The sequence below is a fragment of the Notamacropus eugenii genome, chromosome 1 (assembly GCF_028372415.1).
Source record: "Notamacropus eugenii isolate mMacEug1 chromosome 1, mMacEug1.pri_v2, whole genome shotgun sequence".
Classification (NCBI taxonomy): Eukaryota; Metazoa; Chordata; class Mammalia; order Diprotodontia; family Macropodidae; genus Notamacropus; species Notamacropus eugenii.
In genome coordinates, this window is record NC_092872.1 from 433,290,948 (window position 1) to 433,318,138 (window position 27,191).

Here is a 27,191-nt window from a genome sequence, read left to right on the forward strand (position 1 = left end):
TGGGACTGGACTCCAGGTCCTCTGAATCCAATCCAGTACTCTCTTCAGTACACCATGAGGCCTTTACCTGCTTTGTACTCACCAACAGAGAGCCTGGTGCCTAATCCAGACTTAGACTCTACATAACTCCTACTATTTTGGTGGAACTTTACACAGTAGTAGACCCCATCATCCTGGGTGGTGATGTTGCTGATAAGAATGGTCATGTTCCTATGTGAGTTGGTTCACTCTCTGTGCTCTGGCAGAGGTGTGGTCTTTGTCATTGTATATAAGCTGTAGGCCCATTCCTTTTCCTTTGAACCACTTGGTAGGCCCATCAAATACATCATTGATCAGCACACAGGGCAATATTGCTGAACTTCCTTGAATCACTTCCAGTGGGCCCCAGGGTTGCTCCACCTCAAGTTCTTTCTGGGATTTTGTACCTGGGAAGGAGAATAGTTCACAAGGGATGATAAAATGGGAGAAGACAGGAACACCCTGGCATTTATGCAATGAAAGAACTTCAGTTAGTATTCAGGAGACTTAGGTTCTAGTCTGGACTCTAATAGTTACCATTTGGAGATGTAGAACCTCACTAAGGAGACAGTGGACTCCAATAAAGGGATGGGGCCATTTGATTCTAGAAGTGGCTATGCTACTATCCAATAGTGATTAAGTTTACTCCCACTCCCAGATCTGATTACTCCCCTTTCTAATTATAGTAGTGCAATTTTCCCAAAGTCTAGGAAGAAGAAGAGGCATTGAAGAAGGGGGAGGAAGAAAGGAAGGAGATCTTTATTTTAGGTACTAGAAAGATAATTTGGTAACTGTTGGAAATATACTTGATACTAATAATGTATCAAGGAAAATTTATTACAGTAGAGTTCAGAGGAGTTGAACACTTTGGCCAAAGCTAGCCCCCACCCTCTTTTCAGGAGGAGGGAGCACTGACTACAGAAGTGAGATGAGCTTTAAACCATTAGTTCAAGACAGATCTTCCCACCAAGAGATGGATTGGGCCATTCTCCATTAGGTCACCATCTTCTCTACATGCCCATTACATAAGTCCCCTTAGTATGATCCCACTTCCCAAACATGCTCTAACATAGGACTCATGATCAGAAAATGGAGGGATAATTTTATGTGGGGTGTGTCAACTTATATACATGAGGTTCATTAAGTAAGCGCAGTGAAGAAAAGCCTTCTCTGGGTTATTTTAGGTCATTTTTCTTGGCTAATTCCAGCTAGCTGTAGATTTGCTTCCTTTATCAAAAACTTTGTAATTTTCTGAAGGCCACTGTCTGTCTTTTGATTGGTTGAGTCCACCTGCAGTCTGCTGGCCTCCTTATTATCTAACTTATTCTCAATGACTTCATCAATTAACAATAATTTATTGTGGAATAGTAACTAAAGAGATGGAGTTGGAAATTTGATGCAGCTTTAAGACTTATGGACATGTGGAGTAACAATAAAAAGCCCATTTACATCTGGGTCTAGTTTTACTCCTCTGTGAAATGGGGTAGGGGATAGGGCGGTAATACTTAATCTATCTACTCTTTGCAAGGTAATGTGGCATAGTGTTTTGACTGAGCTGCCTGAATGGGGACCCAGCTAGCTGAGTAACTCAGCTCATCCTGTCCCTTCTGTCCCCCCCTTCCTTCTCCTCTCCAAAGGAAGGTAAATTTGGATGGCTCTGACTCCCAGTTAACTTGGGGTTTAGGGGCCAGATTTCTTTGTTTTTTTTCTTTTTTCTGCTGATTTGTTATCCAAAGAAATCTGGCCCACTATCTCTAACTCTGCAGGTAAACTCGAAAAAAACCCAACCCATTTCCTAGTCACAGGAGGGAAGGAGAGGGTTGTTGCCGGCCCATTTTTCCCAATTTCCAACAAACCATAATGTCTCTCATGCCTTGGCTCTGTAACCAGTTGTATCAATTTTGCCATTTGTGACGTTGAGCTCTTTTAACCAATCGTAACTTGTTCCCTGCCTACAAAGTCCTGTTCTTTGTTTTGTAGTCCTCCCAACTATAAAAAAATCTGTACCCCTCATTTAGAGTCTTAGCTTTGCTGAGGAAGCTGAGATCCTATTTATGGTAAATTCATGCTTTACTAATAAATGGATCATACTCAGAACTTTGTGCCTCATTTTACATTATTTTCACTGTAACAATACCAGACTCCCAGAGTTGTGGCGTATAAAGCATTTGGTAAACTTTAAAGCACTTGTCCACTTTTTTTCGTTATCTTCCTTTTTAGACTCATTTCCTACTGACTACAAACATACCCATGTTTCCCCTATAGTAGAAAAACCCTCACTTGATCCATCCCTGCTAACTATTGCCTTTTTTCTCATTGGCCCTTTATAGCTAAACTCCTGGGAAAGCCTGTCTGAAAAAGGTGCCTCCACGATCCCCTCCCTCTTCTCTTAATCCCTTACAGTCTAGCTTCTGACCTTATCATTCACCAAAAACTGCTCTCCCCAAAATTGTTAATGATCCAGTGGCCTTTCCTCAATTCTCATTCTCCTTGACCTCTCTGTATGTTTGGACACTGTTGATTACTCCTACCTTCCCTAGCTTTTCAGGTCTGTATTCTTTCCTGGTTTTCTTCATTCTTATCTGACTGCTCCTTCTCTGTCTTCTTTGCTGGATCCTCATCTAGATCATGCCCTCTAACTGTAGGTGTCCCTCAGGGTTCTAAACTGGGCCTTCTTCTTTTCTCCCTCTGTACTATTTCATTTGGCAATCTCATCAGCTCCCATAGATTTATTTACCATTTCTATACTGCTGATTCTCAAATCTGCCTTTTTTGGTCCAATCTCTCTGCTAACCTCCAATCTTACATGTACAAATGCCTTTCAGACATTTCAAACTGCATGTCCAGTAGGTGTCTTAAACTGAATATGTTAAGACCAGAAATCACTATCTTTCCCCCTAAACCCTCTTCCCCCTTCCCTGAAACCTTCCCTATTACTGTGGAGGGCAACAGCGTCACATCCTAGTGGTCATTCTGAATTCCTCATTATTTCTCACCTTCATATCCACATTGTTGCCAAGGCCTGTAATTTTACCTTTGCAACATCTCTTGAATAAGCCCCCTTCACTTCTTTGTCACCATCCCCTAGGCCCTCATCACTGGTGGGTCTGTTTGTCTCAAGTCTCTCCTCACCCCAATCCATCTTTCATTCAGCCACCAAAGTGATTATCCTAAAAAGTAGGTTCAATTATGTCAAACCCCTCCCCTCCCCTTCTTTCCCCCCCCCCCCCAATAAACTCCAATGGCTCCCTATTGCCTTCAGGATCAAATGCAAAATCTTCTGCTTGATATTTCAAGCCCTTTATAACCTAAATCCCTCCTCCCTTTCTAGTATCCTTACACCTTACTTCTCACTATGTACACTTTGATCCAATGACACTGGACCCCTTGCTGACTCCAGCTTTTGGTTCTAGGCATTTTCTTTGTCTGTCTCCTATTCTTGGAACACTCTCCCTCCTCAACTCTGCCTACTGACTTCTCTAGCTTCCTTTAAGCCCCAAGTAAAACCCCATCTTTTATAAGAAGATTTTTCCAACCTTTTAATCCTAGTGCCTTTTCTCTGTTAATTATTCATTTATCATATATATACAACATATATGTATATATGTACATACACACACATATGCATATATTTGTGTGTATATATGTATATGTATATGTGTGTATATATGTACACACATATATGTATAGCTTGTTCTTATATATTTATTTGCATGTTGTTTCTCCCATTAGATTGTATTCTCTTTGACTGTGTTTTGTCTCTTTTTTATACTAAGCACCTAGCACCATGCCTGGCATATAGTAGACACTTAACAAATATTGATTGATTGAGAGGGTAAATTTTACTACATTAATCCAACTAAGGATTACTTTTTTAGATCCTAATGGATAGTTTCTAGCAGCCAGTCCATCTAGAGGAGATGATGACTGGCATCGTGCATTCTAGACTTCTTGTCTTTTTTCTTTGTATTGGAAACAAAGGTCATCATCTTGAAGACAGGAACTCAGCTTCCAGAAGCCTTCCCTGAGTGCCTGTTGCCTCTCTGCCCCCCAACTTCTACCTAGTTGAGCTTGGTGTTTAGAAAAGAATTCCTGGAGAAGGGAGCAGTCAGAGGCAGGGTTCCTGAGTCTGGTACAGCGGATCTCCTAGGTTGGAATTAGAGAAGAAGGGATGGAGACAGAGACCATGATACTGATATTGGTGGCAGAGTTATAGCTAGGAATTTTTGTGCCTAGGACAACTGTCATACACCTCTTCCTAGGAAAGCTTTCAGAATGGCCAAATCAGGGGGGTGGGGGCAGGGAAATACACTGCCATCTAGGGGAGAGACCTTGGGAACATCTTCAGCCTACGGCGAAGAATCTGGACTACCATGAGGCTGCTGCTGCTGGGTCAGTCCCCTTAAGAAGTGGAAAACCACCACCTAGTAACTTCCTATTTTAAGTGCTAAGGTGGGTGCTAAGGCCCACTGTTTCTTCATTACTGGCATCCCAAAAGCCTGAACTCTGAGAGTTGGGAGTGCTTTGGGGAGGGGGTGAGGGAGTCTTGAATTCCTCACCTGTCTTTCTGGTTCTATTACTTAGGAGCCTGTGCCCACCTCCCATTAGCATTGAGGAGATTGGTGAGCCAGGGTCAGGGCCAGAATGGGGGCAATCTTCTCTCCCTACTTATAGACCAGCCTAGAAATCAATTAACATCCTCCACGCTCTTTTTGACATACCTCAGGGTGTTATTTCTTTTACTGTCCCATCAAGACTTCTCCTTTAGTGATGTTTCTGACAGATTTCCCATTCTACCTAGGACAAAACCATAGATGTGCTACCTTACTTCTGGTTCTGGTGATTCAGGTTACAACTTCCCACAAAAAACTCCAAAACCAAACAAACTTCCCCAAATAAAACAAAGCAAAACAAAATCCTCTGCACCCAGATATACCAAATCCTTTTACAGAGTGGGAAGTGGTAGGAAGAGCACTAGCCTGGGAGTCAGGAGCCCTGGACTTTGGTCTTGGTTCAGACAAGAAATTGTCATTAAATTAAGTTTGGGAAAGAGAAAGGTACTGAGGGGCAGGGAGATATGATAAATATTGCCCAGAGCAGAGCCTTTTCTTCTAGGTCTCTGAGAAAGAACTCCAATGTAATTAAAGCTTTATGGTGAAGGGTACTCCCCCCTCATCCTCACCGCATGGTGGATGATGATTTGGCTACTTCCCTGAGTTCTCCTGAGGCTCAGCATTGTGGTGGGGAAATTGAGAGAAATGGTTTTCTCTTCACTTTCTTCCAAGGATTAGCCAGTCAAGGCCTATCTATAAAGAGGTTGTGAAAGGAAGGTATCCTATCCTGATTCCCTAATCCCAGCCATCCCACCCTGGTACTTAGGGCTGGTCACATGAGCAAAGTGATTTTAGTTCAGTGTCCCACACCTCCCTTTATAAGCCTCTCTCCAATTTACAGTCTCCACAGGATGCCCATTCTCCATATCCAAGATATCTAGAAGAGTGTAGGGTATTAGTTTATAAGGGGCCCCTCACAAAACTGGCAAGAATCAAGGTCCCAGGCTCTGCCAGCTCCCCATTCTTTCTTTATCCCTGAGTTTCAAACTGTCTGCTGTCCTCTGTTTCATCCCAGTCATCTCAGGACTCACCCATGCAAGTTGAGCTAGTAAGTGTGGTCAACAGAATCCAAATCCAGAATTCCAGATGGCATATATTTGGTGGCTCCGACATTTCCCTGAACTCCAAGGGTGGATCTTTTGCTGAAACAAAATAGGGAAGTAGAATGATGTTGAAGTAAGAGCTAAAATTAATCATTCCAGCTTCCTAATTCCAGCAGGGTTGAGACAGAGACAGGGATAATAGCTTAGAAGGTCATCTTCCTCTTTTTCCCAGAAAGCCAACCAACTCACTATGAACTTGGGTAAGTCACTTCTTTCTAATAGGTCACAGTTTCCTCCCCTATATAAAAGGAGGGATTGGACTATGATTTCCGAGGTCTCTTCCAGTTGGCACTCCACATTGCATGTTCTAAGGTCCTTTCCAGATTTATGATTCTAAACACTTGACTCTAGAAGTGGTTGCTGGAATAAATCAAGCCTTCATCTGTATCATTTTCCAATTTCTGAAGAGTAAATGCTCGCACTGAAAATTTAACATTAGGCTCTCTGGAGCTTGTTTGAGCTGACACTGATATCCCTGAATCTGTGTAAATGTTTTATCTCCATTCCCCAGTAGAATAAAAACTCCCTGACCAAAGAGATTGTTTTGTATCATCACTTCTTGCACATGCTAGGCACTTGTTTTTCCTTTCTGAAGAACAATGACATCACAGAGTGCTATTTTGAGTTGTCTGTGAATTGGATTTCAGTGAGATGGAGTTGCTCAAAGTCATCAACCTCACTCTCTCTTCCTGAGTCAACTGAAGTTTGGCAGGACAAAAGTCAGGATGACTGGTGATGACCTGGGATTCAGTAGAAGACCTTGGCATTTTTTGATATCTGACCAAGGTCTAAATGCTCCACAAAGCCTGCTTCAACAGCCTTCATGGCTGTTGGAACAAATTGTTCTTCTCCACCCATTTTGTTGGGAGAACATGCTTGGGGTAGACATCTTTATAACTCACAGAGAGGTTTGCCAATTACTGTTAACCTGATTTAGCCCATCTGCAGAGAAGGTTTACTAGGGTGAGGCTCCTGTGCATGCTACAGATTCTTGGAGCCATAAGTGAAAGTTGGACAACAAAGCTGGATGAACATCTCCGCAAAAGGCTCACACTTAGAGGTGTAAGGCCCAGAAAGGAAAACTGATTTGCTGAAGACCATCGGTAGTCATCACATGACCCTTAAGACCCAAGGACTCCTTTTACTTAATGTGAAGATGAGAAAGGACTCCTGACTGAAAGGACAAACTGGATAGGGGCATTGTGGTGATTGTTGAGACTCAAGTAGAGATATCTGGGGCAAGGGTTCTTAACCAGGGTCCACAGACCACTAGGTCCATGGATAAATTTTGAGGGTGGGATCATTGACCTGAATGGGGAAATTTTACATATGTATTTTAATATAATTGGTTTCCTTTGACATTTTTTTAAGATTTGAATTCCAAATTCTCTTCTTTCTTCTCTCATTGACCCTGGCCCTGAGATAGTGAGCAAGTTGATATAGTTTTTATATAAGCATATTACGTAAAACATTTCCATATTAGTTATTTTGTGGAAGATAGCTCAAACAAAAAGATAGAAAAAAAGAAAGAAAGGAAAAAGTATGCTTTGGTCTGTATTCAGATGCCATTGGTTCTTTCTCTGGAGGTGGATAGCACTTTTCATCATGAGTCCTTTGGGATTTTCTTCGATCATTGTATTGCTGAGACTAGCCAAACCACTCACAGTTGTCCATTGTACAATATTACTGTTACTGTGTACAAGGTTCTCCCGCTTCTGCTCACTTCCTCTGTGTCTGTTCATGTAAGTCTTTCCAGATTTTTCTGAAACCTGTCTGCTCATCATTTCTTTTGGAATAATAGTATTCCATTACAGTCATATACTACAATTTGTTTGGCCATTCCCCAGTTGATGGACATCCCTTTGATGTCTGATTCTTAGCCACTACAAAAAAGAGTTGCTATAAATATTTTTGTACAAATAGGTTTTTTTCCCTTTTTTATCTCTTTGGGGTACAGACCTAGTGTTACTGCTGGATCAAAGGATATACACAGTTTTTTGGCCTTTTGGGCATAGTTCCAAATTGCTCTCCAAAATGATTGGATCAGTTAACAACACCAACAATGCATTAGTGTTCCAATTTTCCCACATCTCTGATATTCGTCATTTTCCTTTTCTGTCATATTAGCCAATCTGATAGGTGTGAGGTGGTATTCAGAGTTGTTTTAATTTGCATTTCCCTAATGAATAGTGATTTAGAACATTTTTATATGACTATTGATAGCTTTGATTTCTTCTTCTGAAAACTACATGTTCATGACCCTTGACCATTTATCACTTGGGGAATGAGTTATATCCTAATAAATTGATTCAGTTCTCTATATATTTGAGAAATGAGGCCTTTATCAGACATATTTGCTACAAAAATTTTCCCCAGTTTTCTGCCTTCCTTCTAATTTTGATTGTATTGGTTTTGTTTGTGCAAAAACTTTTTAATTTTATATAATCAAAATTATCCATTTTCGGTTTCTGTATATATGCTCTGCATATCTTGTTTGGTCATAAATCCTTTCCTTATCCATAAATCTGATAAGTCAATTATTCCATACTCTCTTAATTTGTTTATGATATCACCTTTAATGCCTAAATCATGCACCCAGTTTGACCTTATTTTGGTTTATACTGTGAGATGCTGGTCTATATCTAGTTTATGCCATACTATTTTTCATTTTTCCTAGTAGTTTTTGTCAAATAATGAATTTTTGTCCCAAAAGCTTGCAACTTTGGATTTATCAAACACTAAATTACTAAATATGCAATGTATTATATACCTAATCTATACCACTGATCTCCACTCCATTTCTTAGCCAGTACCAGATTGTTTTAATGACTACTGCTTTATAATACAGTTTGAGATCTGATATAACTAGCCTTTCCCTTGTAATGCATTTTATTTTATGTGTTTAAAAGCATCACTCCAAGGGTTCCATAGGCTTTACCAGACTGCCATGAGTCCATAATGTAAAAAAAAAGTTAAGAGCCTCTGGGATGTCCTGGCTCCATTTACAGAAAAGTCACAGTCTCAGAATCCTAAGCCAAAGAGGCTCCCTGGAGTCTTTGGGCTAGGGATGCACACAGGGCAGGTATTTCAATCTTGATATTAGGCTCTCTCATCCAGGAAGGGGCTCACAAAGAAGACCTCATTACTCACATGAACTTCACTCTAAGTTCTAAGCTCTAAGAATCATCTGACCTAGTCTCCTACCTTCTGATGCTATACTGTATATATGAAGACATTCCCTCAGGGAAGATAGGAATAGTCTTCTACAGAGATCTTTTTTTGGGTGGGGGCAGCGGAAATCTTGATTCCTCTGAGATGCCAATTATTCCTTCCACCTTTCTGTTATCGGTACATTGCCTATCACAAGTTGGGTGTGGAATAAGCCTCTATCAAATACATGACTGATGAGAGCTGCTAAAAGGTTTCATAACATCCAATTTAGTGGGCATTTGGTGGGGTCGGAGTAGGCTAGAGATCTGCTTTGATGATAATTTAATCCTTCAAAAGTTTCAGTGTGCATTTTGGATCTAATATTGACTATCAAGGAGTAACTTTGTGTTAAAGAAAGAAGGAGAAAGTTTCAGGGGAAGAGACATCAACTACATCCTAGAAATCATGAAAATGAAGGAGAGGAAAACTGATTATGAGCTAACATGCTCCTGAGATTCTGAAAGAGCATATTAAAAAAAGTTTTTTTGTATTGACAGTTTTTTTACATCACCTTCATTTCCAAATATAGCCATCCCATCTCTCCTCTCCAAATAGTCACCTTTTATAATGAAAAATAAAAGAGAGAGAAAGAGCAGCTTTAAAAAACCAGCTGAATCTAACAATACAGACAGTATTACAAAAACATTACAACATATACAACATTTATGGGTAGGAAAGCCATAATTCCCTACAAATTAAAAGAGCATATTTTAAAAGCATTCATAGAAAGGAGAGATAGGATACTTCTATAGGGAAAGTAGGTTTAGGAGGAAAGATAAGCTGTCAAGAATGAAATTCTGAAGAAACGGTAGACAGTATTGTAATGAGCTAGGAATCAGGAAGCATTCAGAGATCAAGGTCGATGCAGAAGATTGCACTGGACAATCAGGATACACACACATATATACACATATGTGTATATGCATGCATATTATATTTATTTAGCTAAATATTTCCCAATTACATTAAATTTTTTTGACATACATTTTTTCAAATTTTGAATTCCAAATTCTTTCCCTCCCTCCTGCTCCTTCTTTATCTCTTGAGAATATAAGCAGTATACAGATCATACATGTGAAGTCATGCAAAACATTTCCATATTGGTCATGAACAACTTAGATTTTTGAAAGGCATGTATATTTTTATAATGTGTGTATATATGTATATGTATGCGTTAGAAGCAGCAAGAACAGGTGATGATGCATGGATCAGTACACAATCATGGCAGGGTCTTTTGAGAATGGAGCAGAAGGTGAGAAAGCTAAGCATTTGCTGAGGCTAGTGAAGAAAGCTAAATACAACAAAAAGGGTTTTTTTACATGTTTCTTTTGAAGCTGTTAGACAAGAGAGAAGAATCAAAAAAGTAATGATGCCAATAAGGAGGAGATGAAAAGAAGACAGACTCAACTTATTCAATGGCTTCTGGGTTTTTTTTCCTAGCAAGAAGAGTTCTCTTTGGACAGAAGAGGAGAGAGCAAAATGGCTAAAAGGAAGTTGGAACCCAAGAGAAGTAAGGAGATAAAAAGAGAGCAGTTAGCTGCCTTTGATGAATTGAAGTCACCAGAGCCTATGTTCTAGGTTAGTGGAAAAAAAAAACCCAAGATGATTTTGATTGCTGAGACACTCTAAGTGATCTTTGAAAGCTTATGGAGTGATAGAATATTATTGTGCTGTAAAAAATGATGAGTGGGTTAGTTTTAGAAAAACATGGGAAGATTTGCATGAAATAATTCAGTGAAACGAGCAGAACCAAGAGAATGTTGTATACAGTAACAGCAATATTGTTCAAAGAGTAACTGAATGACTAAGCTATTTTGAATAATATGATCATTCAAATCAACTACAACTTATGAAGGAAAATGTCATCCACCTCCAAAAATGATATATAGAAGTATGCATTGTATGCTTCCACATAGGTATCTATATCACATACTTGCCTTCTATAATTATTGGCAAAATTCTAGAATCTTTTTGTTGGTATTTTGTTTCCTAAGAGGATCAATGACATCACAGGGTAACGTCTAGATTTGCACATGAATTAGATTTAAGTGAGGCAGCGCTGTGTAAAGTCTTCAGCCTTATTCTCTTCCAGAGTCATCAAACTCCATTGGGAAGACACAAGTCAGAATGATTGGGGATGGCCCAGGATACAGTACCTTAGCATCTTGTAGTAATGTAGTTATAAAGGGGCAGTTAGTGAGCATCTAGCAAAAGAGGAGGTGATGGAAAGGAGCAAAACTGGCTTCATTACAGACACTTCAAATCTCACTAACCTCATTTCCTTTTTAACAGGGTTGGCAGAATCACCTGGACAAGAGAATACAAAAGACTTAGGTTTCCTATGTAAATGATATGAGGTGTCACAAAGTTGATGCTGAGCCAGAGTGGGTTGTGATTGGATGAACATAGTGCCAAAATTCTGAAACATGTTGGGAAGAACACATACAGAGACAGAACACCACATACAGAGAGAACCAGAGAGTTAGAAACACAGATAGAAGAGGAGAGAGAGACACACCCACCCACCCACCCACCCACAGAGGAAGGGAGGGAGGGAGGGAGGGAGGGAGGGAGAGAGAGAGAGAGAGAGAGCTGCAAACAATCCCCAGTCCTAGGTAGGAATCTCTACTGTTACAGGCAAGGCACAGAAGCATCTGGTGAAATTTTCTTCCCATCCTGCCTAGTTAGGTTGCTAGGCAGTGTCCAAAATCCCTATACAGGAACACAGTAGATACAAGCTGTCTATGGGAATCAGTGCAAAAGGTACTAGTGACCAAGTTGAGAAGGATAATAGATAACCAGTATTTGGGTGAATTCTACCCTCATTCTCCAGATTGAGAATTGTTCTGAGGATGATGGATCAGATGCTGGATCAGAAGATGCTGGACTCTCAGCAACCCTGATTTTTGAATGTTTGAGTTGAGATAGGGAAAATCTGGAATCTGGGAGGTGATAGCTGTATTTTGGATATTACTGTGTTTTTATTTTTAGTCAGTTTCTTTTTCTGTAAAATGAGTGGGTTGGACTAGATGACCTCTAAGGTTTCTTCCAGATCTAGAAGTTATGAACATCTTATGGTCTTATCTAAGTTAAATGTTTTGCATTTACTACAATATGAACATCTTTTAAGTGCTGAAACTAAATTGGAGGAGTTTCCACTATGTGGGGCTGCCCCATGGGCATACTGAACCTGTGCTCCAATGAGACAACAGGGTTTGTATTGTTGAGACTGTCCACACTACATGCCACAATGGGAAAGTGGCTTTCATCAAGCCCTCACAGTAAAAAATGGAGAGGTTTGGGCTACAAGATATGTATATTTACTGGGATTTGGAACTAGCTGGTTGACTAGACCCCCCCAAAATAGTCCCTCAGGGTTCTGACTTCAAGCTCTCTTCTCTTTTCTCCCTATCCAGCTTAGTAAATGCTTACTGACCGATTGTATTCTCTCTATCCGCCCCCCACTTTGTTGAAGGCCTGAAGTGATAAATGACAGCTCCTCTTTGAGGTCCTCTTCTGTTAATCTGGTAGTTTATATTTTTGTAAATATTCATCCATTTCACTTAGATTTCAGTTTTACTGGCATATATGCTTGGGCAAAATTATTGCTAATTATTGCTTTAATTTTGTTTTCATTGGTGGTACATTTTATCCTTTTTATTTTTGAAACTAGTAATTTGGTTTTCTTCTTTTTAAAGCAAATTAATCAATGGTTTAATCCATTTTATTGTTTTTCTCCATAAAGCTAACTCCTAGTTTTATTTATTAGTTCAATGATTTTCTTATTTTCAATTTTCAGAATTTCCATTTTGGTACTTAATTAGGGATTAAAAATTTTTTTCTAGTTGTTTTTTTCTAGCTGCATGCCCAATTCATTGATCTGCTCTTTCTCTCTTTTACTGATGTATATATTTAAAGATATAAAATTTCCCTGAAGTACTGCTTTGGCTGCATCCCACAAATTTTGGAATGCTGTTTCAGTGTTGTCGTTCTGTTTAATGAAATTATGATAGTTTCTACGATTTGTTCTTTGACCCTTTCATTCTTTTGGGTTAGATGATTTAATTTCCAATTAGCTTTTAATCTATGTTTCCACATATGTAATATGTAATAATTGTAATATATAATTACGGGTGTAATTACATTTGTAATATGTAATGAATTTACATTTATTAAATGTAATTTTTATTGCATCATGGTTTGAAAAAGATACATTTTATATTTCTGCTTTTCTGTATTTGGTTGTGACATTTTTATGCCCTAATACATGGTCAATATGCAAAGGTGCCATGTACAACTGAGAAAAAGGTGTACTCCTTTCTATTCACATTCAAGTTTCTCTAGAGTTCTATCATATCTAGCTTTTCTAAAATTCTATTAACTTCCTTGACTTCTTATTTATTTTATGATTAGGTTTATCTGATTCTGAGAGGGGAAAGTTGAGATCTTCCGCTAGTGTAGTTTTGCTGTCTATTGCCTCTTTTCCTTTAAGAATTTAGATGCTATGCCATTTCATATAAATATATATGTATATATATACATATATGTACACAAACATATATATAATTTAGTATTGATATTACTTCATTGTATATGGCATCTTTTAGCAAAATATAATTTCCCCATTATCTCTTTTCATTAGGTCTATTTTTGCTTTTGCTTTGTCTGAGATCATGACTGCTACTCCTGTCTTTTTTTTAATTTTTATTTTACCTTAGCTGAAGCACAATAGGTTCTGCTCCAGCCCCTTATTTTTGCTCTGTGTATGGCTCTCTGTTTCAAGTATATTTCTTGTAAACAGAATAGTTAGATTCTGTTTTTTAATCTATTCTGCTATTTGCTTCTGATTTATGGATGAGTTTATTCCATTCACATTCAGAGTTATGATTAATATGCATTTCCCACATCTTATTTTTTCTGTTTATCTTTTTCTCTCTCTTTTTACCCTGTTCCTCCTCAAGTCTGTTTTACTTCTGACCAATACCTCCCTTAATACACCTTCCCTTCTATTATTCCCCTTCCCCTTCTGCATACCCCTTCCCTTTTACTTCCCTGCAGGGTAAGATAGATTTTTACAACCAACTGAGTATGTATGTTATTCCCATTTTCAGTCAATTTTAATGAGAGTAAGGTTAAAGCAAGGCCCACTACTCCCTACCCCTGTTATCTTCCCCTCCAGTATAAAAGCTTTCTTTTGCACCTATTTTATGTGAAATAATTCCCCTCATTCTTCCTCTCTTTTCCATTTCCCCCCCAGTGTCACTCTTTCTCACCTGTTAATTTTATTAAAAAAATCATCCCACACAGTTATCTTATACCCTTGTCCTCTGTTTATGTATACTCCTTCTGTCTGCCCTAATAATGATGAAATTAGTACGAGTTATAATTATCATCTTCCCATACAGGAATGTAAACATTTTAACCTTATCAGTTCCCCTATGATTTCTCTTTTATATTTACCTTTTTATACTTCTCTTGAGTCTTGTATTTGAAAGCCAAATTTTCTATTTAGCTCCACTCTTTCAATTGGGAAATGCTTCTTAGGATAATGCTTTATTCAGGAAGATCCTCTATTTCACTGAATGGCCATTCCCTCCCTCCCACTTACCCCCAAAGGATTATACTCAGTTTCGCTGGATAGATTGTAATCCTAACTCCTTTGCTTTATAGAATATCATATTCTAAGTCCTCTGATCTTTTAATGTGAAAGATGCTAAATCTTGTGTGATCCTGACTGTGGCACCATGATATTTGCACTGTTTCTTTCTGGCTGCTTGCAATATTTTTTCCTTGACTCTGGGAACTCTGGAATTTGGCTTTAATATTCCTGGGAGTTTTCATTTTGGGATCTCTTTCAGGAAGTGATGATGGATTCTTTCAATTTCTATTTTACCCTCTGGTTCTATGATATGAAGGCAGTTTTCCTTGATAATTTCTTAAAATATATTATTTAGGCTCTTTTTTGATCAAGGCTTTCAGGTAGTCCAATAATTCTTAAATTATTTCTCCTCAATCCATTTTTCCAGGTGAGTTTTTTTCCCAATGAGGTATTTCACACATTTTCCAATTTTTTGGTATTTTATTGTTTCTTGGTGTCTCATGGATTCATTAGCTTTCACTTGTTCAATTCTAATTCTTAAGGAATTATTTTCTTCAGTCAGTTTTTAAACCTCTTTTATCATTTGACAAACTCTTCTTTTTAAGGTGTTGCTGTCTCCAGTTTTTTTTTGTGCCTCTTTTACTAAGCTGGTGACTATTTTTTCAAAATTTTCTTGCATCACTCCCACTTCTTTTTCCAATTTTTCTTCAACCTCTCCTATTTGATTTTTAAAAATATTTTTTGAGATCTTTTAGGAATTCTTGTTGTGATTGTATCTAATTCACATTTTTTGAGGCTTTATTTGTAGCTGCTTCAACATCATTGTCTTTTTCTGGTTTTGTGTCTTGATCTTTTCTGTTACTATAGTAATTTGTCAGAGTTAGGTTCTTTGTATTCTGCTCATTTTCCCAGCCTATTTCTTGATGTTTAACTTTATGTTAAAGTTGGGCTCTGCTTCCAGGGTAGAGGAGGAATCATCCCAAACTTTAAGCCTTTCTTACTCTGTTTTCTGAGCTAGTTCTAGGGGTCTATAGGTTTTATGTGCTTTCAAGGTGGTATGGTGTAAGGAGAAGTGTGGTGGTCACTGTTCTCCTGTTCTGTACTCTGGTCTTTATGCAGGAAGGGACCTTATTCCCTTGTAGACACCACCACCAGTGTGCTCCTCCTGGCTCTGGGTCTGTGATCAGCTCCTCCTTGCTTCTCTATAGTCTCAAGTGCTATGTCTCCCTTTGAGTCTGGGTCTGTGAACTGGAACTGAATATGGGCAATGCCACAGGGTCCTGATCTCAGCACCAGCACCTGCAATTTCCTTTCAACTAGGTGTTCAACCCCTCCCCCATCCCCACCATCTGTGGTCTGAGAGCTCCTGAAACTGCCGCAGCTTTCTCCAAGGTATGACCTGTGCTTCACTCTTTGGGTCCACTACCATCCAGGTGAGAAAGATCTTTCTTGCCAACCTCCTAAATTGTCCTGGGCTGGAAAATGTTTCAAGCAACATTTATTGTTGGTTTTGTCACTCCAGAATTCAATTTGAGACATTATTTTAGAGTTGTTTGCAGGGCAGTACACAAATATATGATAGCACGGCTGAGTACACAAATATAAAGGATGATAAATAGACTGTTTTGTTTAAAGGTTAGAATATACACAAAAGGAACTATTTAAAACGAGGATGGAAAGGTATATTTGGGACTAGCTTGTGAAGGGACTTAAATATCAGGTTGGGATGTTTGGACTTGATCCTTCAGGCACTGGAGAACCATTGGAGATTTTTGAGCAGGATAGTGAATGGCAGTGTTAGATCTGGGCATTAGGAAGATGACTCAGATGGGATATTCAGATACACTTAGGGGAGAAGGGAATAAGCATCTTTTAATTGTCTACTATGTAAAAGGCATGGTGCTAAGCACTTTTACAAATATTTTCTCATTTGATCCTCACAACAAAGCTGCAAGGTAGACACTATTATATTCATGGTATACAGTTCAGGAAAGTGAGCCATACAGATACTAAGTGATTGTCAAGGTCCCACAGCTACTAAGTGTCTGAGGATGGATTTGAACTCAGGTTTTTCTGATTCTGGGCCCAGCCCTCTATCCATTATGGCACCTCACTGTGTCTGATTGAGGATGGGTGGTAAGGAAAATGGGGTGAAGACTGACAATTGGGACACCTGTTGGGAAACAATCACAGTAGTTTAGGTGGTTTCTGTCCTCAGAAGTACAAGCATTGTCTATTTCCTATATCCATAACCAGTCACAGGAAGCCTCTATGGTTCTTCCTCTTATGAACAGGTACAGGGATATTCTGGAATGCCCTTTCTCCACATTTCTGCCTCTCCATCCTTCAGGACCTAGTTTAACTCTCATCTCTTCTGGGAAGCCTACCCTGATCCATCAATGATCTCTCTTCTTCTCTTATCTCTTAGTATTGATTGCCTTTCCATGGCCTGATATGGCTGAAGATGCAGTGTAATTTATTCCAAAGAGTCTGGATCAAAGTCAAGAGGACTTTGATTCAAATCTAGCTGATCTACAGGATTCTTTCAGCTTTAAATCTTATGAATATGTCTTATTAGCTTATTAACTGCTCTCTGCTCTGAGGTAGTACTGCAATTGGTTCTCTTTGGTTTGGGGGTCCCTTCTGAGACATAAGCTGCAGGGAGAGAGAGAGAGAGAGAGAGAGAGAGAGAGAGAGAGAGAGAGAGAGAGAGAGAGAGAGAGAGAGAGAGAGGAAGGGAGGGAGGGAGAGGGAGAGAGAGAGTCTGTGTGTGTTTTCTTCTAGTTATAACCTCTGGAACAGAACAACCTCTATGGCTGGATAGGAGGGAAGAAGGGTCTATAGAAGACTCCCATTCTCCATTCACAGGTGGGCCCAACCTGCTTTGGATATTCAGAGTACTGTGATCCTCTGAGTTCCAGGTTGAGGCAAAAGAAAAAGGGAATGGTCTAGCAGAGAAGCAGGAAGCATGGGCATTATAATCTGAAAGAGATATCATGCTCATGTATATGCCTAACTCCCCACCTGATTTCTGTTCCAATTACAATGTCTGTAGCCTGGTCCACACTGGTTATACCTGCACTCCTGGTTTCCCACGAGAAGAGGAATCTGACAGTCTGTGAGAAGGACTTCCATATTGGGTATGTGGAGTATCTGAGAGCCTATCATGCTGACTAATGCCAACTCTTGATATCACTAGCATGATACAGGGAAAAGAAGATTTGGAATCAGAGTCACCTGGTTTCAAATTCCACTTCTGACACCATCTATCTAACTTGGTCAATTCATTTAACTTCTGTGGGCCTCAAGTTTCCTCATATATGAAGTGAAGGACTTGGAATAGATAACTTCTAATGGCCCTTCCAGCTTGAAATTTATGATCCTCTGATCCTTGTCACCAATATAGCTCTAACCATAAGGAATATGGACAGAGGAGATGGACATAAATGGAAAATATTAATTGATTATGAGTATATTTCAATGTTTCATTTCAACGAAACACTAAGTACCTAATGGGGACAGAATTAACCCTATATATAAGGCATGATTTGTCTCATTACAAAGCTCATAGTTTGAGTGTAGAGAAGACTCACATGAAAGACATATAATGTGATTATATAGTGTTCTAAAAGTCTTTAGTGCAGTTTTAAACTACTAAAGCTTAAAGGCAGGACTTGAAGACAGGTTTCCTTGAGTCCACGACCTAACACACTCCCTTTGGAGAGACAAGAAAATTGGCATAAGGGTTGATAGTTGCTGATATCCTCTAAGTTCCTTGTTTTTGCTAATAATTCAAAATGATTTCTCCCAACTGATTGACAATGATGATTAAACTAGAGAACTATGGATCATTGTCAAATGTGCTAGTTCAACTGCTGTCCTTCCAATTTTCTTTACCAAAGCTTTTGGAATACCCTGGCTTAGTTGTGTAGCATGCCAGGTTTTCTGTAGACTAACTGTCCTTTCCACTGCTTTCCTATACACACACACACACACACACACACACACACAAACATATACATACATGTTTAAGAAAATATTGCTCGTAATCTTCTGACATCCTTTTTAATGTTTTGCAACTGAGTTTGTACTCTGAACCAATGCAACCTTTGCCTGTCGTGTCTGTCTATCTTACGAGGAGATCATGTGTTTGCTGGCTGTTTCTTGGCTCATATACCCTCCACACCATAGCTGCTGCTTTACATAAGCTAAACTGTAAGAAAAGGAGATGATCAGTCAATGCCTTTGCTAGATTAGTTTCCTGTCTTTCAGATTCAGTAGCTTTTTAAGAATTACTTAGGCTGAAGCTGTTTTAATTAGCCAATGTGTCTTCTCATCTTTATCCTTTCTTTTAATTTGTCATAAGTTTACCTCTGATTTAACTAGCTGATGCTTGGACTGCTGATTCAGAAATGACTCTCACTTTAATAACCAGTTGTTTTCTTTCTATTAAATTCAATTTTTGTGATGTTGTTTAGCGATTGTCAATGCCATGTCCCAAACCTTCAAATTCCCTAACATGCAACCACTTTCCTCCTTGGCCGTTCTTTTCCATTACAACCTCTGAAACATCATTTAATTATTAACAAACTTCCCTTCACCATAGATTTCTTTTTCATTTTTCATCTTTATGTGCCTATGGAGACCTAGCTTTTTTCTGAAGAAATTGTATCTAGGAGACACTGGCCACCTACTTCGAATGCCAGCTATTGCCTTTTTTCACATACTTTGATTACACTATGGGCAGAAGTAATGGACATACTTGTTTTCGCCCTCCCCATGACTTACAGACCCTCCTTCTGTCACCATTACTCAATAACTTCTCTTGGGGTTCAAATCATCCATCTATACCCATCTTCCAGATTCCTGTTTCTGTAATCTACTGGTCCCCAGGTAAGACTCCTTTCTCAAGGAGTAAAGTACCTGACTTATAGTCTTATTCTCTAATACAGCTTCTAGTTGATGTCCTTCCCTGACCTCTAAACACCACTGCCTCTAAGTAAAAAACAAACAAAAAACAAAACTTCTTAAACTCCCATGGCTTGGAGCTTCACTCTACTCAGCTACCCACAGAGATGAACATGTAACATTTCACTGTCACCCATAAAGTGCCACCTCTATGATTTAGACTCTGACATTCCCCTTTCTGATTATAATAACCTGTCCTTCTGCCTCTTCCTCTGCCTTATTCTTCCTAAAGTATTCTTTGTCCTCATTGTAACCACCAACCATCCTTTCTCATTTCTGTAGAGGTTTTTTTTCCATCTTCATTGTCTTGACCCCATATTTCCTTTGTCTCTTGATCACATTATCATTTATACCTTGTCAGTCCCCCCACCCATAATGCCACTGGCTCCACTATAAATTCATGTTATCTTTTCTCAGATGTGTCCTTATTCTTCAATATGATAAAATTCTTATTTTTCCCTGAACACTTCAATCTCCTTAGCTGTTCAAACCTTCTCTTCTTGCCTGAAACCCCCATTGCCTCTTTCACCTTCTCTCAGTAGATGTTCTCACCTTCTACTTTGCCTACAAAAGAGGCAATTCACACAGAGTACCTTTTTCTTCCCTACTCCAGTACCTCAACATCTCTCCACATCATTCTTCCTCACCATCTCCACCCTTGGAGCTCTTCCCTCTGAATGGAGAGGGTGGTAAAGGATGGATAACTCCTCCCAAATGCTCCACTATTTAAGGGTGAGCATCTAGGGCATTTTCCTCATCATTTCCTCCCCTTCCCTTGCCCCTGGTACTTCTCTCTATGATGGGAGAAGGTAGAGGGTGGCCATTGGAGAATTTCTTCAAAGTCTTCCACTATTTAATTAATTAATTTTAATTTTCTCATCATTTCCCTCATTTCTTATCCAGCTACTTTCCTGAACTCCAGGGCACTCATCTCCAGAAACTCATCATTCTGCAAAATGAAATCAACTCAGAAACTCACACTTACTCAGCACTCCTCACCCCTCTCTCCCTCTCTCTTTCTGGTTGGAGAAAGTAGGAGGTGGGCATCTAGTTGCTCCTTCCTGATCCTTCTCCATTAAGGATGACACCCATGGAATTCTCATAGTTTCCCTTATGCATATTTTCCCGGGTTTCATCTTTTCCAGAAACTCGTCATTCTGCAAGATGAAATAAAAATGGCAAGTCACACTTCCATAGATTATTTCTCACCCTAGTCCCTGATTATTGACTCTGACCCATTCTCTACTTTTTTGCTCTTATTTGAGGAAATAGTGGCCCTTCTCCTTGCAAAGATCAAGTCTTATACCTAAACACATGATCCCATTTCCTCCTAACTCCTTCAGGAGCTTGCTCCATTGGTCATTACCTTTCTATCTATCATCTCCAATATCTCTCCATTTATTCTCCTTAATCTCACTGCCTAAAAAGAAGCTAAGGTTTATCTCATTAAAAAAACCCACCACTTGGTTCACCATATCTTTAAGCATCTGGCCCTTATCGCATTTTTGTTTTTACCAGTTCTTAAATCATCTGTGGTCTAGAGTTTAGTCAAGGATTATTAATTTTTTTTTGTGCCATGGCCCGCTTTAGCATTCTGGTGAAGCCTTTCTCAAAAAATGCTTTTAAATGCATAAAATGAAATATATAGATGACGAAGGAAATCGATTATATTGAAGTATAATTATCAGAATATTAAAAAACAAAACAAGTTCATGGATCCCAGGTTAAGAACCTTATTCTATTTTCTCACCATCCAACCCTTTTCCTCAATAATACATTGTGATCTGGCTTCTGACCTCACCACAACTGGTATTGCTTTCTCCAAGGTTACTAACAATCTCTTGACTGCTTCATCTGATAGCCTTTTCTCAGTCCTGGGCCTTGTTCTCTGCAGTTTTCTATAACAACGACGACTCCTTCCTCTTGGTCATTTTCTCCTTGGTTGGCTTTTATGACATAGCTCTCCCCTGATTCTCTTCCCACCTTTGTGACCATGCCTTAGTCTTCTTTACTGGATCATAATTCATCTTCTGCCACCTATGTACAGCTGATTCTCAGGGTTCTTTCTGGGTTCTCCTCTCTATTCTTCCTTCGTTCCTTCCTTTCTCTCTCTCTCTCTCTCTCTCTCTCTCTCTCTGTTTCTCTCTGTCTCTCTCTCTCTCTCTCTGTCTCTCTCTGTCTCTGTCTCTCTCTCTCTCTCTCTCTCTCTCTCTCTGTCTCTGTCTCTGTCTCTCTCTCTCTCCCTCCCTCCCCCCAATATCTATATATCCAGCCCCTATTTCTGATCTTTCATCTCCAATTCTTTATTATCAGCTCTCTTCTGGATATCTCCTAGGCACCTGAAACTCAACATGCCTTCCAATTCTAAATTTATTTTATACCCCAAATTGAATTTATTTCCTTTCATGCTAAGCCTATCCCTTGCAAACATTTCTATTTCTCTTGAGGGCACTACCAGCTCTGCTGGCACCCGGGCTGCTAACCTCAGAGAAAGAGGAGACAAAAAGGAAGAGGACAGAAGGGGGGAAAGGACATGAGAATGACAAAGGAGGAGGGAGAAAAAGAAAAGGAAGATGGAGAGAAGGTGGAAGGGGGAGGAGGTAGTAAAAGAGGGAGGAAGGGGAAAGGGAGAAGAAAGAGGAGGAAGGAGAGAAAGGGAATGAGAAGGGAGGGGACGGGAAGGAGAGAAAGAGAATGAAGAGGAGGAAGGGGAAGAGAGGAAGGGAAGGAGAAAGAGGAGAGAAAGAATGAGAGGAAGGGAAGAAGGAATGAAGAGGAGGATGAAAGGGAGGGGAAGAGAAAGTGAAGGAGAGAAAGGGAATGGGGAGGAGGGGGAGGAGAAAGAGGAAGAGGAGGAGAAGAAGGAGGAAGGGGAGGAGAAAAAGGCAGGGCAGGATGCGAAGGAGGCAGTGGTAGGGATGGTGCTGGTGGCAATCTTGAGAATGACTAGAGCTGGCTGCCCCAACATGAGGGAAGGAGCACGTCAGCACCTTGGTCTTCTAGGCAGCCCAGCTCCTACAGGAGCGTAAGCCAAAGCTCAGACCCTGATCCAGACAGCCGCGGCCTCCGCCCCTTCCCCTCCCCGCCTCCCTCCCGGTCTGGCCACGCGGGGAGAACGGTAGTCCGGGGCAGGAGGAGGAGGCGGGCCCGCAGCATAAGCACCAGTGCCGCTGCGGAGGGGGCCAAGGCAGAGCCCGAGCCGGAGCTAGAGCCCGAGCGAGCGATCCCGGCGGGGGCGGGGCGCGGACTGAGCGAAGCCGCTTCCCGGGCGTGGCGGGTGAGGTGAAAAAGCGGCCGCCCCGCCGCTGGTCCACTTAGGAGCCGGTGAGCGCGTAAGAGAGCAACATGTCAGCGCCGGCGGCCAAAGTCAGCAAGAAGGACATCACCGACCACCGCGAAGCCCTCGAGACCTCGGAGAGAGAACTCCAAGAAGCAATTGAACGAATCGATGAAGTGCAGAGCGAAATAGACAGACTGAACGGGCAAGCCAGTGCGGAGATTTTGAAAGTGGAACAGAACTATAACCAGCTCCGCCAGCCTTTGTTCCAGAAGAGGTCAGAGTGGATCGCCAAAATACCGGACTTCTGGATGACCACCCTCGTCAGCCACCCGCAGTTGTCCTCGCTGCTAGGAGAGGAAGATGAGGAAGCCCTGCATCACTTGACCAGGCTGGAAGTGATACAATTCGAAGACGTGAAATCGGGTTACAGAATAGATTTTTATTTTGGTGAAAACCCTTACTTTGAAAATAAAGTGATCTCCAAAGAGTTCCACCTTGATGAAAGTGGGGATCTGGCTTCAAAGTCAACTGAAATCCATTGGAAATCTGGGAAGGACTTGACCACACACCCGAGTCAGATCCAGACTAAAGGTGGAGGAAAACGATTTCGAGAGGAGGTAGACAGCTTTTTCACTTGGTTCTCAGACCATACTGATGCTGGGGCAGACGAGTTAGGGGAGGTCATCAAAGATGATATCTGGTTAAATCCCTTACAGTACTACTTGATATCTGATATTGATAATGAAGACAGGGAAGGAGAAGGAGATGAGGAAGAAGGTTTGGAGGAGGAGAGTGTTGGAGATGAAGATGAGAGTGGAGAAGAAGAAGAGAATGGGGAAGGTGGTGATGAGGGAGAAGATGGAGGGGAGATGACAGGAGAAAATGACTAATAGAACCTTGATGGATTTCAAAACTCCTTTTAGCTTTAAAAAAGTCTCCAGTCCCTGGGCTCAAGTGTCAGTCTTTTTATTTTCATTTCATGCTCAATCACCTTCTTCTCTTGAGGGTTCTTTCCTCATATTTTCTTTTTTTTGGGGGTGGGGACAGGGAACCTCCAGCAGAATACAGTGGGACAAGGCTCTTCACCATTGTCTCTTCCAAATTCATGTTTACCCTTCTCTGTCCCAAAACAAACTATTTACAGATCAATGGAATTTTCATATTCATAAATTCATAGATTTAGAAGCTAGAAGGGACTATAGAGACCATTCTAGTCTAATTTGGTCTTATATATGGGGCAACCCATATGTAATGTGGGTGTAAAGTGTATGTAAAGTGATTGATGTTCGTTGACTTGCCCAAGAAAACACATGAATTATTACATATGAGGAAACCCATATGATACCCAAGGATAGTGTTCATTGATTTGCCCAAGGATACGCAGGTATTGTCAGATGCTGTACTTGAACTAGGGTGCTTTGATTCTACAGTTGGTGCCCTTTCCAGAAACACATGTGGTGCCCTTTTTTCAGCTTGGGGTGGGGGTGGGCGGTGGGAAGCAACTTCTGTGCTCACATGTGGCAGGAAGTTGGTGGGTAGTAGACTCCCCTGTAGTACTACATAAATTATAGTTTCCCATTCCCCTCTTTGTCAGATGTACTGTGCTTAGAGATTACTGTCTCTGTGTGGTTGTAGAAAGTTAGCATTTACCAACATGCATCTGTCTACTTTCTCTTAATGGAAAAAAAAATAATCTTTAAAAATCCATGGGGTTATAGCAGGTCTACAGAGTGGAGATATTTGAGATATTTGGATGGGTAAGTAGTCATTTTAACAACATCTTTTCTCCTTTGGTGCATTTGATTTCATGTGTAATGGTATTATTGAAGTTTAGGGTAGTGGTTTATAAAATAAAGTCGCTCCTAAGGATGAACACCAACAACAAACTGGATAGAGAGAAATGTAAAGTTCTATTCTTGGGTCCAAAAACAATCAACTTGACAAGTACTTTAAGATGAGGGACTGAGGGATGTGTGGCTAGATTTTGTTTTATCAAAGGTCAATATGCAGGCAAAAGTATAACCTGGAAGCAGAAAAGACCAATGGATCTCAGGCTGCATTAAGAAAAACAAGCATAGTGTCCAGAAAAAGGCAGGTGATGAAGTGGATTTTACTCTAATTTGGCCATACCACATAGGGAATATTCTGGGCACCACCACCTTTTAATAAGGACATTGACAAGCTGGAGCATGGTCTTGAAGAGGGCAACCAAGATGTTGAAGAATCATATCTTGTGCCATTTTGAAAGAACTGGGGTTATTTATTTAGCCTGCAAGAAGAGAGGCAGGACTCTTCAAATATTTGAAGGGCTGTGGAGTGAAAGAAGAATTAGATTTCAGAGAGATCTAGACTTGATGGAAGGAAATATTTTATTTTATTTTATTTTTTTATTATTATTATTATTATTTTTATTAAATTTATTTATTTAACTTTTAACATTCATTTTCACAAAATTTTGGGTTACAAATTTTCTCCCCTTTTTATCCCCTCCCCCCCCAAACACCAAGCATTCTAATTGCCCCTATGACCAATCTGCTCTCTCTTCTATCATCCCTCTCTGCCCTTGTCTCCATCTTCTCTTTTGTCCTGTAGGGGCAGATAGCTTTCTATACCCCTTTACCTGTTTTTCTTATTTCCTAGTGGCAAAAACATTACTCGACAGTTGATCCTAACACTTTGAGTTCCAACTTCTCTTCCTCCTTCCCTCCCCACCCCTTCCCTTTGGAAGGCAAGCAATTCAATATAGGCCATATCTGTGTAGTTTTGCAAATGACTTCCATAATAGTTGTGTTGTATAGGACTAACTATATTTCCCTCCATCCTATCCTGTCCCCCATTACTTCTATTCTCTTTTGATCCTATCCCTCCCCATGAGTGTCGACCTCGAATTGCACTCTCCTCCCCATGCCCTCCCTTCTATCATCCCCCCCACCCTGCTTGTCCCCTTATCCCCCACTTTCCTGTATTGTGAGATAGGTTTTCCTACCAAAATGAGTGTGCACTTTATTCTTTTCTTTAGTGGAATGTGATGAGAGTAGACTTCATGTTTTTCTCTCACCTCCCCTCTTTATCCCTCCACTAATGAGTCTTTTGATTGCCTCTTTTATGAGAGATAATTTGCCCCATTCAATCTCTCCCTTTCTCTTCCCAATATATTTCTCTCTCACTGCTTGATTTCATTTTGTTTTAAAGATATGATCCCATCCTATTCAATTTACTCTGTGCACTCTGTCTCTATGTATGTGAGTGTGTGTGCATGTGTAATCCCATCCAGTACCCAGATACTGAAATGTTTCAAGAGTTACAAATATTGTCTTTCCATGTAGGAATGTAAACAGTTCAGCTTTAGTAAGTCCCTTATGACTTCACTTTGCTGTTCACCTTTTCATGGTTCTCTTCATTCTTGTGTTTGAAAGTCAAATTTTCTTTTCAGCTCTGGTCTTTTCATCAAGAATACTTGAAAATCCTCTATTTCATTGAAAGACCATTTTTTCCCCTGAAGTATTATAGTCAGTTTTGCTGGGTAGGTGATTCTTGGTTTTAGTCCTAGTTCCTTTGACTTCTGGAATATACTGTTCCATGCCCTTCGATCCCTTAATGTAGAGGCTGCTAGATCTTGTGTTATCCTGATTGTATTTCCACAATACTTGAATTGTTTCTTTCTAGCTGCCTGCAGTATTTTCTCCTTGACCTGGGAACTCTGGAATTTGGCCACAATGTTCCTAGGAGTTTCTCTTTTTGGATCTCTTTCAGGCGGTGTTCTGTGGATTCCTTGAATATTTATTTTGCCCTCTGGTTCTAGAATCTCAGGGCAGTTTTCCTTGATAATTTCATGAAAGATGATGTCTAGGCTCTTCTTTTGATCATGGCTTTCAGGTAGTCCCATAATTTTTAAATTGTCTATCCTGGATCTATTTTCCAGGTCTATTGTTTTTCCAATGAGATATTTCACATTATCTTCCATTTTTCCATTCTTCTCTCTTTGTTCTGTGATTTCTTGGTTTTGCATAAAGTCATTAGCCTCCATCTGTGCCATTCTAATTTTGAAAGAACTATTTTCTTCAGTGAGCTTTTGAATCTCCTTTTCCATTTGGCTAATTCTGCTTTTGAAAGCATTCTTCTCCTCATTGGCTTTTTGAACCTCTTTTGCCAATTGAGTTAGGCTAGTTTTCAAGGTGTTAATTTCTTCAACATTTTTTTGGGTCTCCCTTAGCAGGGAGCTGATCTGCTGTTCATGCTTTGACTTCATGTCTCTCATTTCTCTTCCCAGCTTTTCCTCCACCTCTCTAACTTGATTTTCAAAATTCTTTTTGAGCTCTTCCATGGCCTGAGCCCATTGGGTGGGCTGGGACACAGAAGCCTTGATTTCTGTGTCTTTGCCTGATGGTAAGCATTGTTCT

The 27,191-nt window shown here is 40.1% G+C and overlaps 1 protein-coding gene and 1 long non-coding RNA gene across 3 annotated transcripts; one reads left to right on the forward strand and one right to left on the reverse strand.

Moving 5' to 3' along the window:
• Positions 1–205: 205 nt before the first annotated feature.
• Positions 206–21,705, reverse strand: LOC140519039 (uncharacterized). Of its 2 annotated transcripts, XR_011972074.1 has the most exons (5): positions 21,308–21,705; positions 20,497–20,668; positions 5,663–5,773; positions 4,740–4,811; positions 206–425 (listed from the first exon to the last, which is right to left on the reverse strand). It is a non-coding gene; the product is annotated as an uncharacterized lncRNA (long non-coding RNA). The 2 variants fall into 2 exon arrangements; XR_011972075.1 differs by lacking the exons at positions 206–425; positions 4,740–4,811; positions 5,663–5,773 and adding an exon at positions 18,574–18,756 and having other exon boundaries at positions 21,308–21,702.
• A 681-nt stretch (positions 21,706–22,386) lies between these two features.
• Positions 22,387–23,745, forward strand: LOC140519038 (protein SET-like). The gene has a single exon (XM_072631712.1). It carries the CDS (start codon positions 22,857–22,859, stop codon positions 23,679–23,681), a length of 825 nt encoding a protein of 274 aa, XP_072487813.1. The 5' UTR covers positions 22,387–22,856; the 3' UTR covers positions 23,682–23,745.
• The last annotated feature ends 3,446 nt before the right edge of the window (positions 23,746–27,191 follow it).

Bases quoted from the DNA above. Each gene is read 5' to 3' on its own strand.
- LOC140519038 (XM_072631712.1), top strand. From the start codon at position 22,857: ATGTCAGCGCCGGCGGCCAAAGTCAGCAAGAAGGACATCACCGACCAC.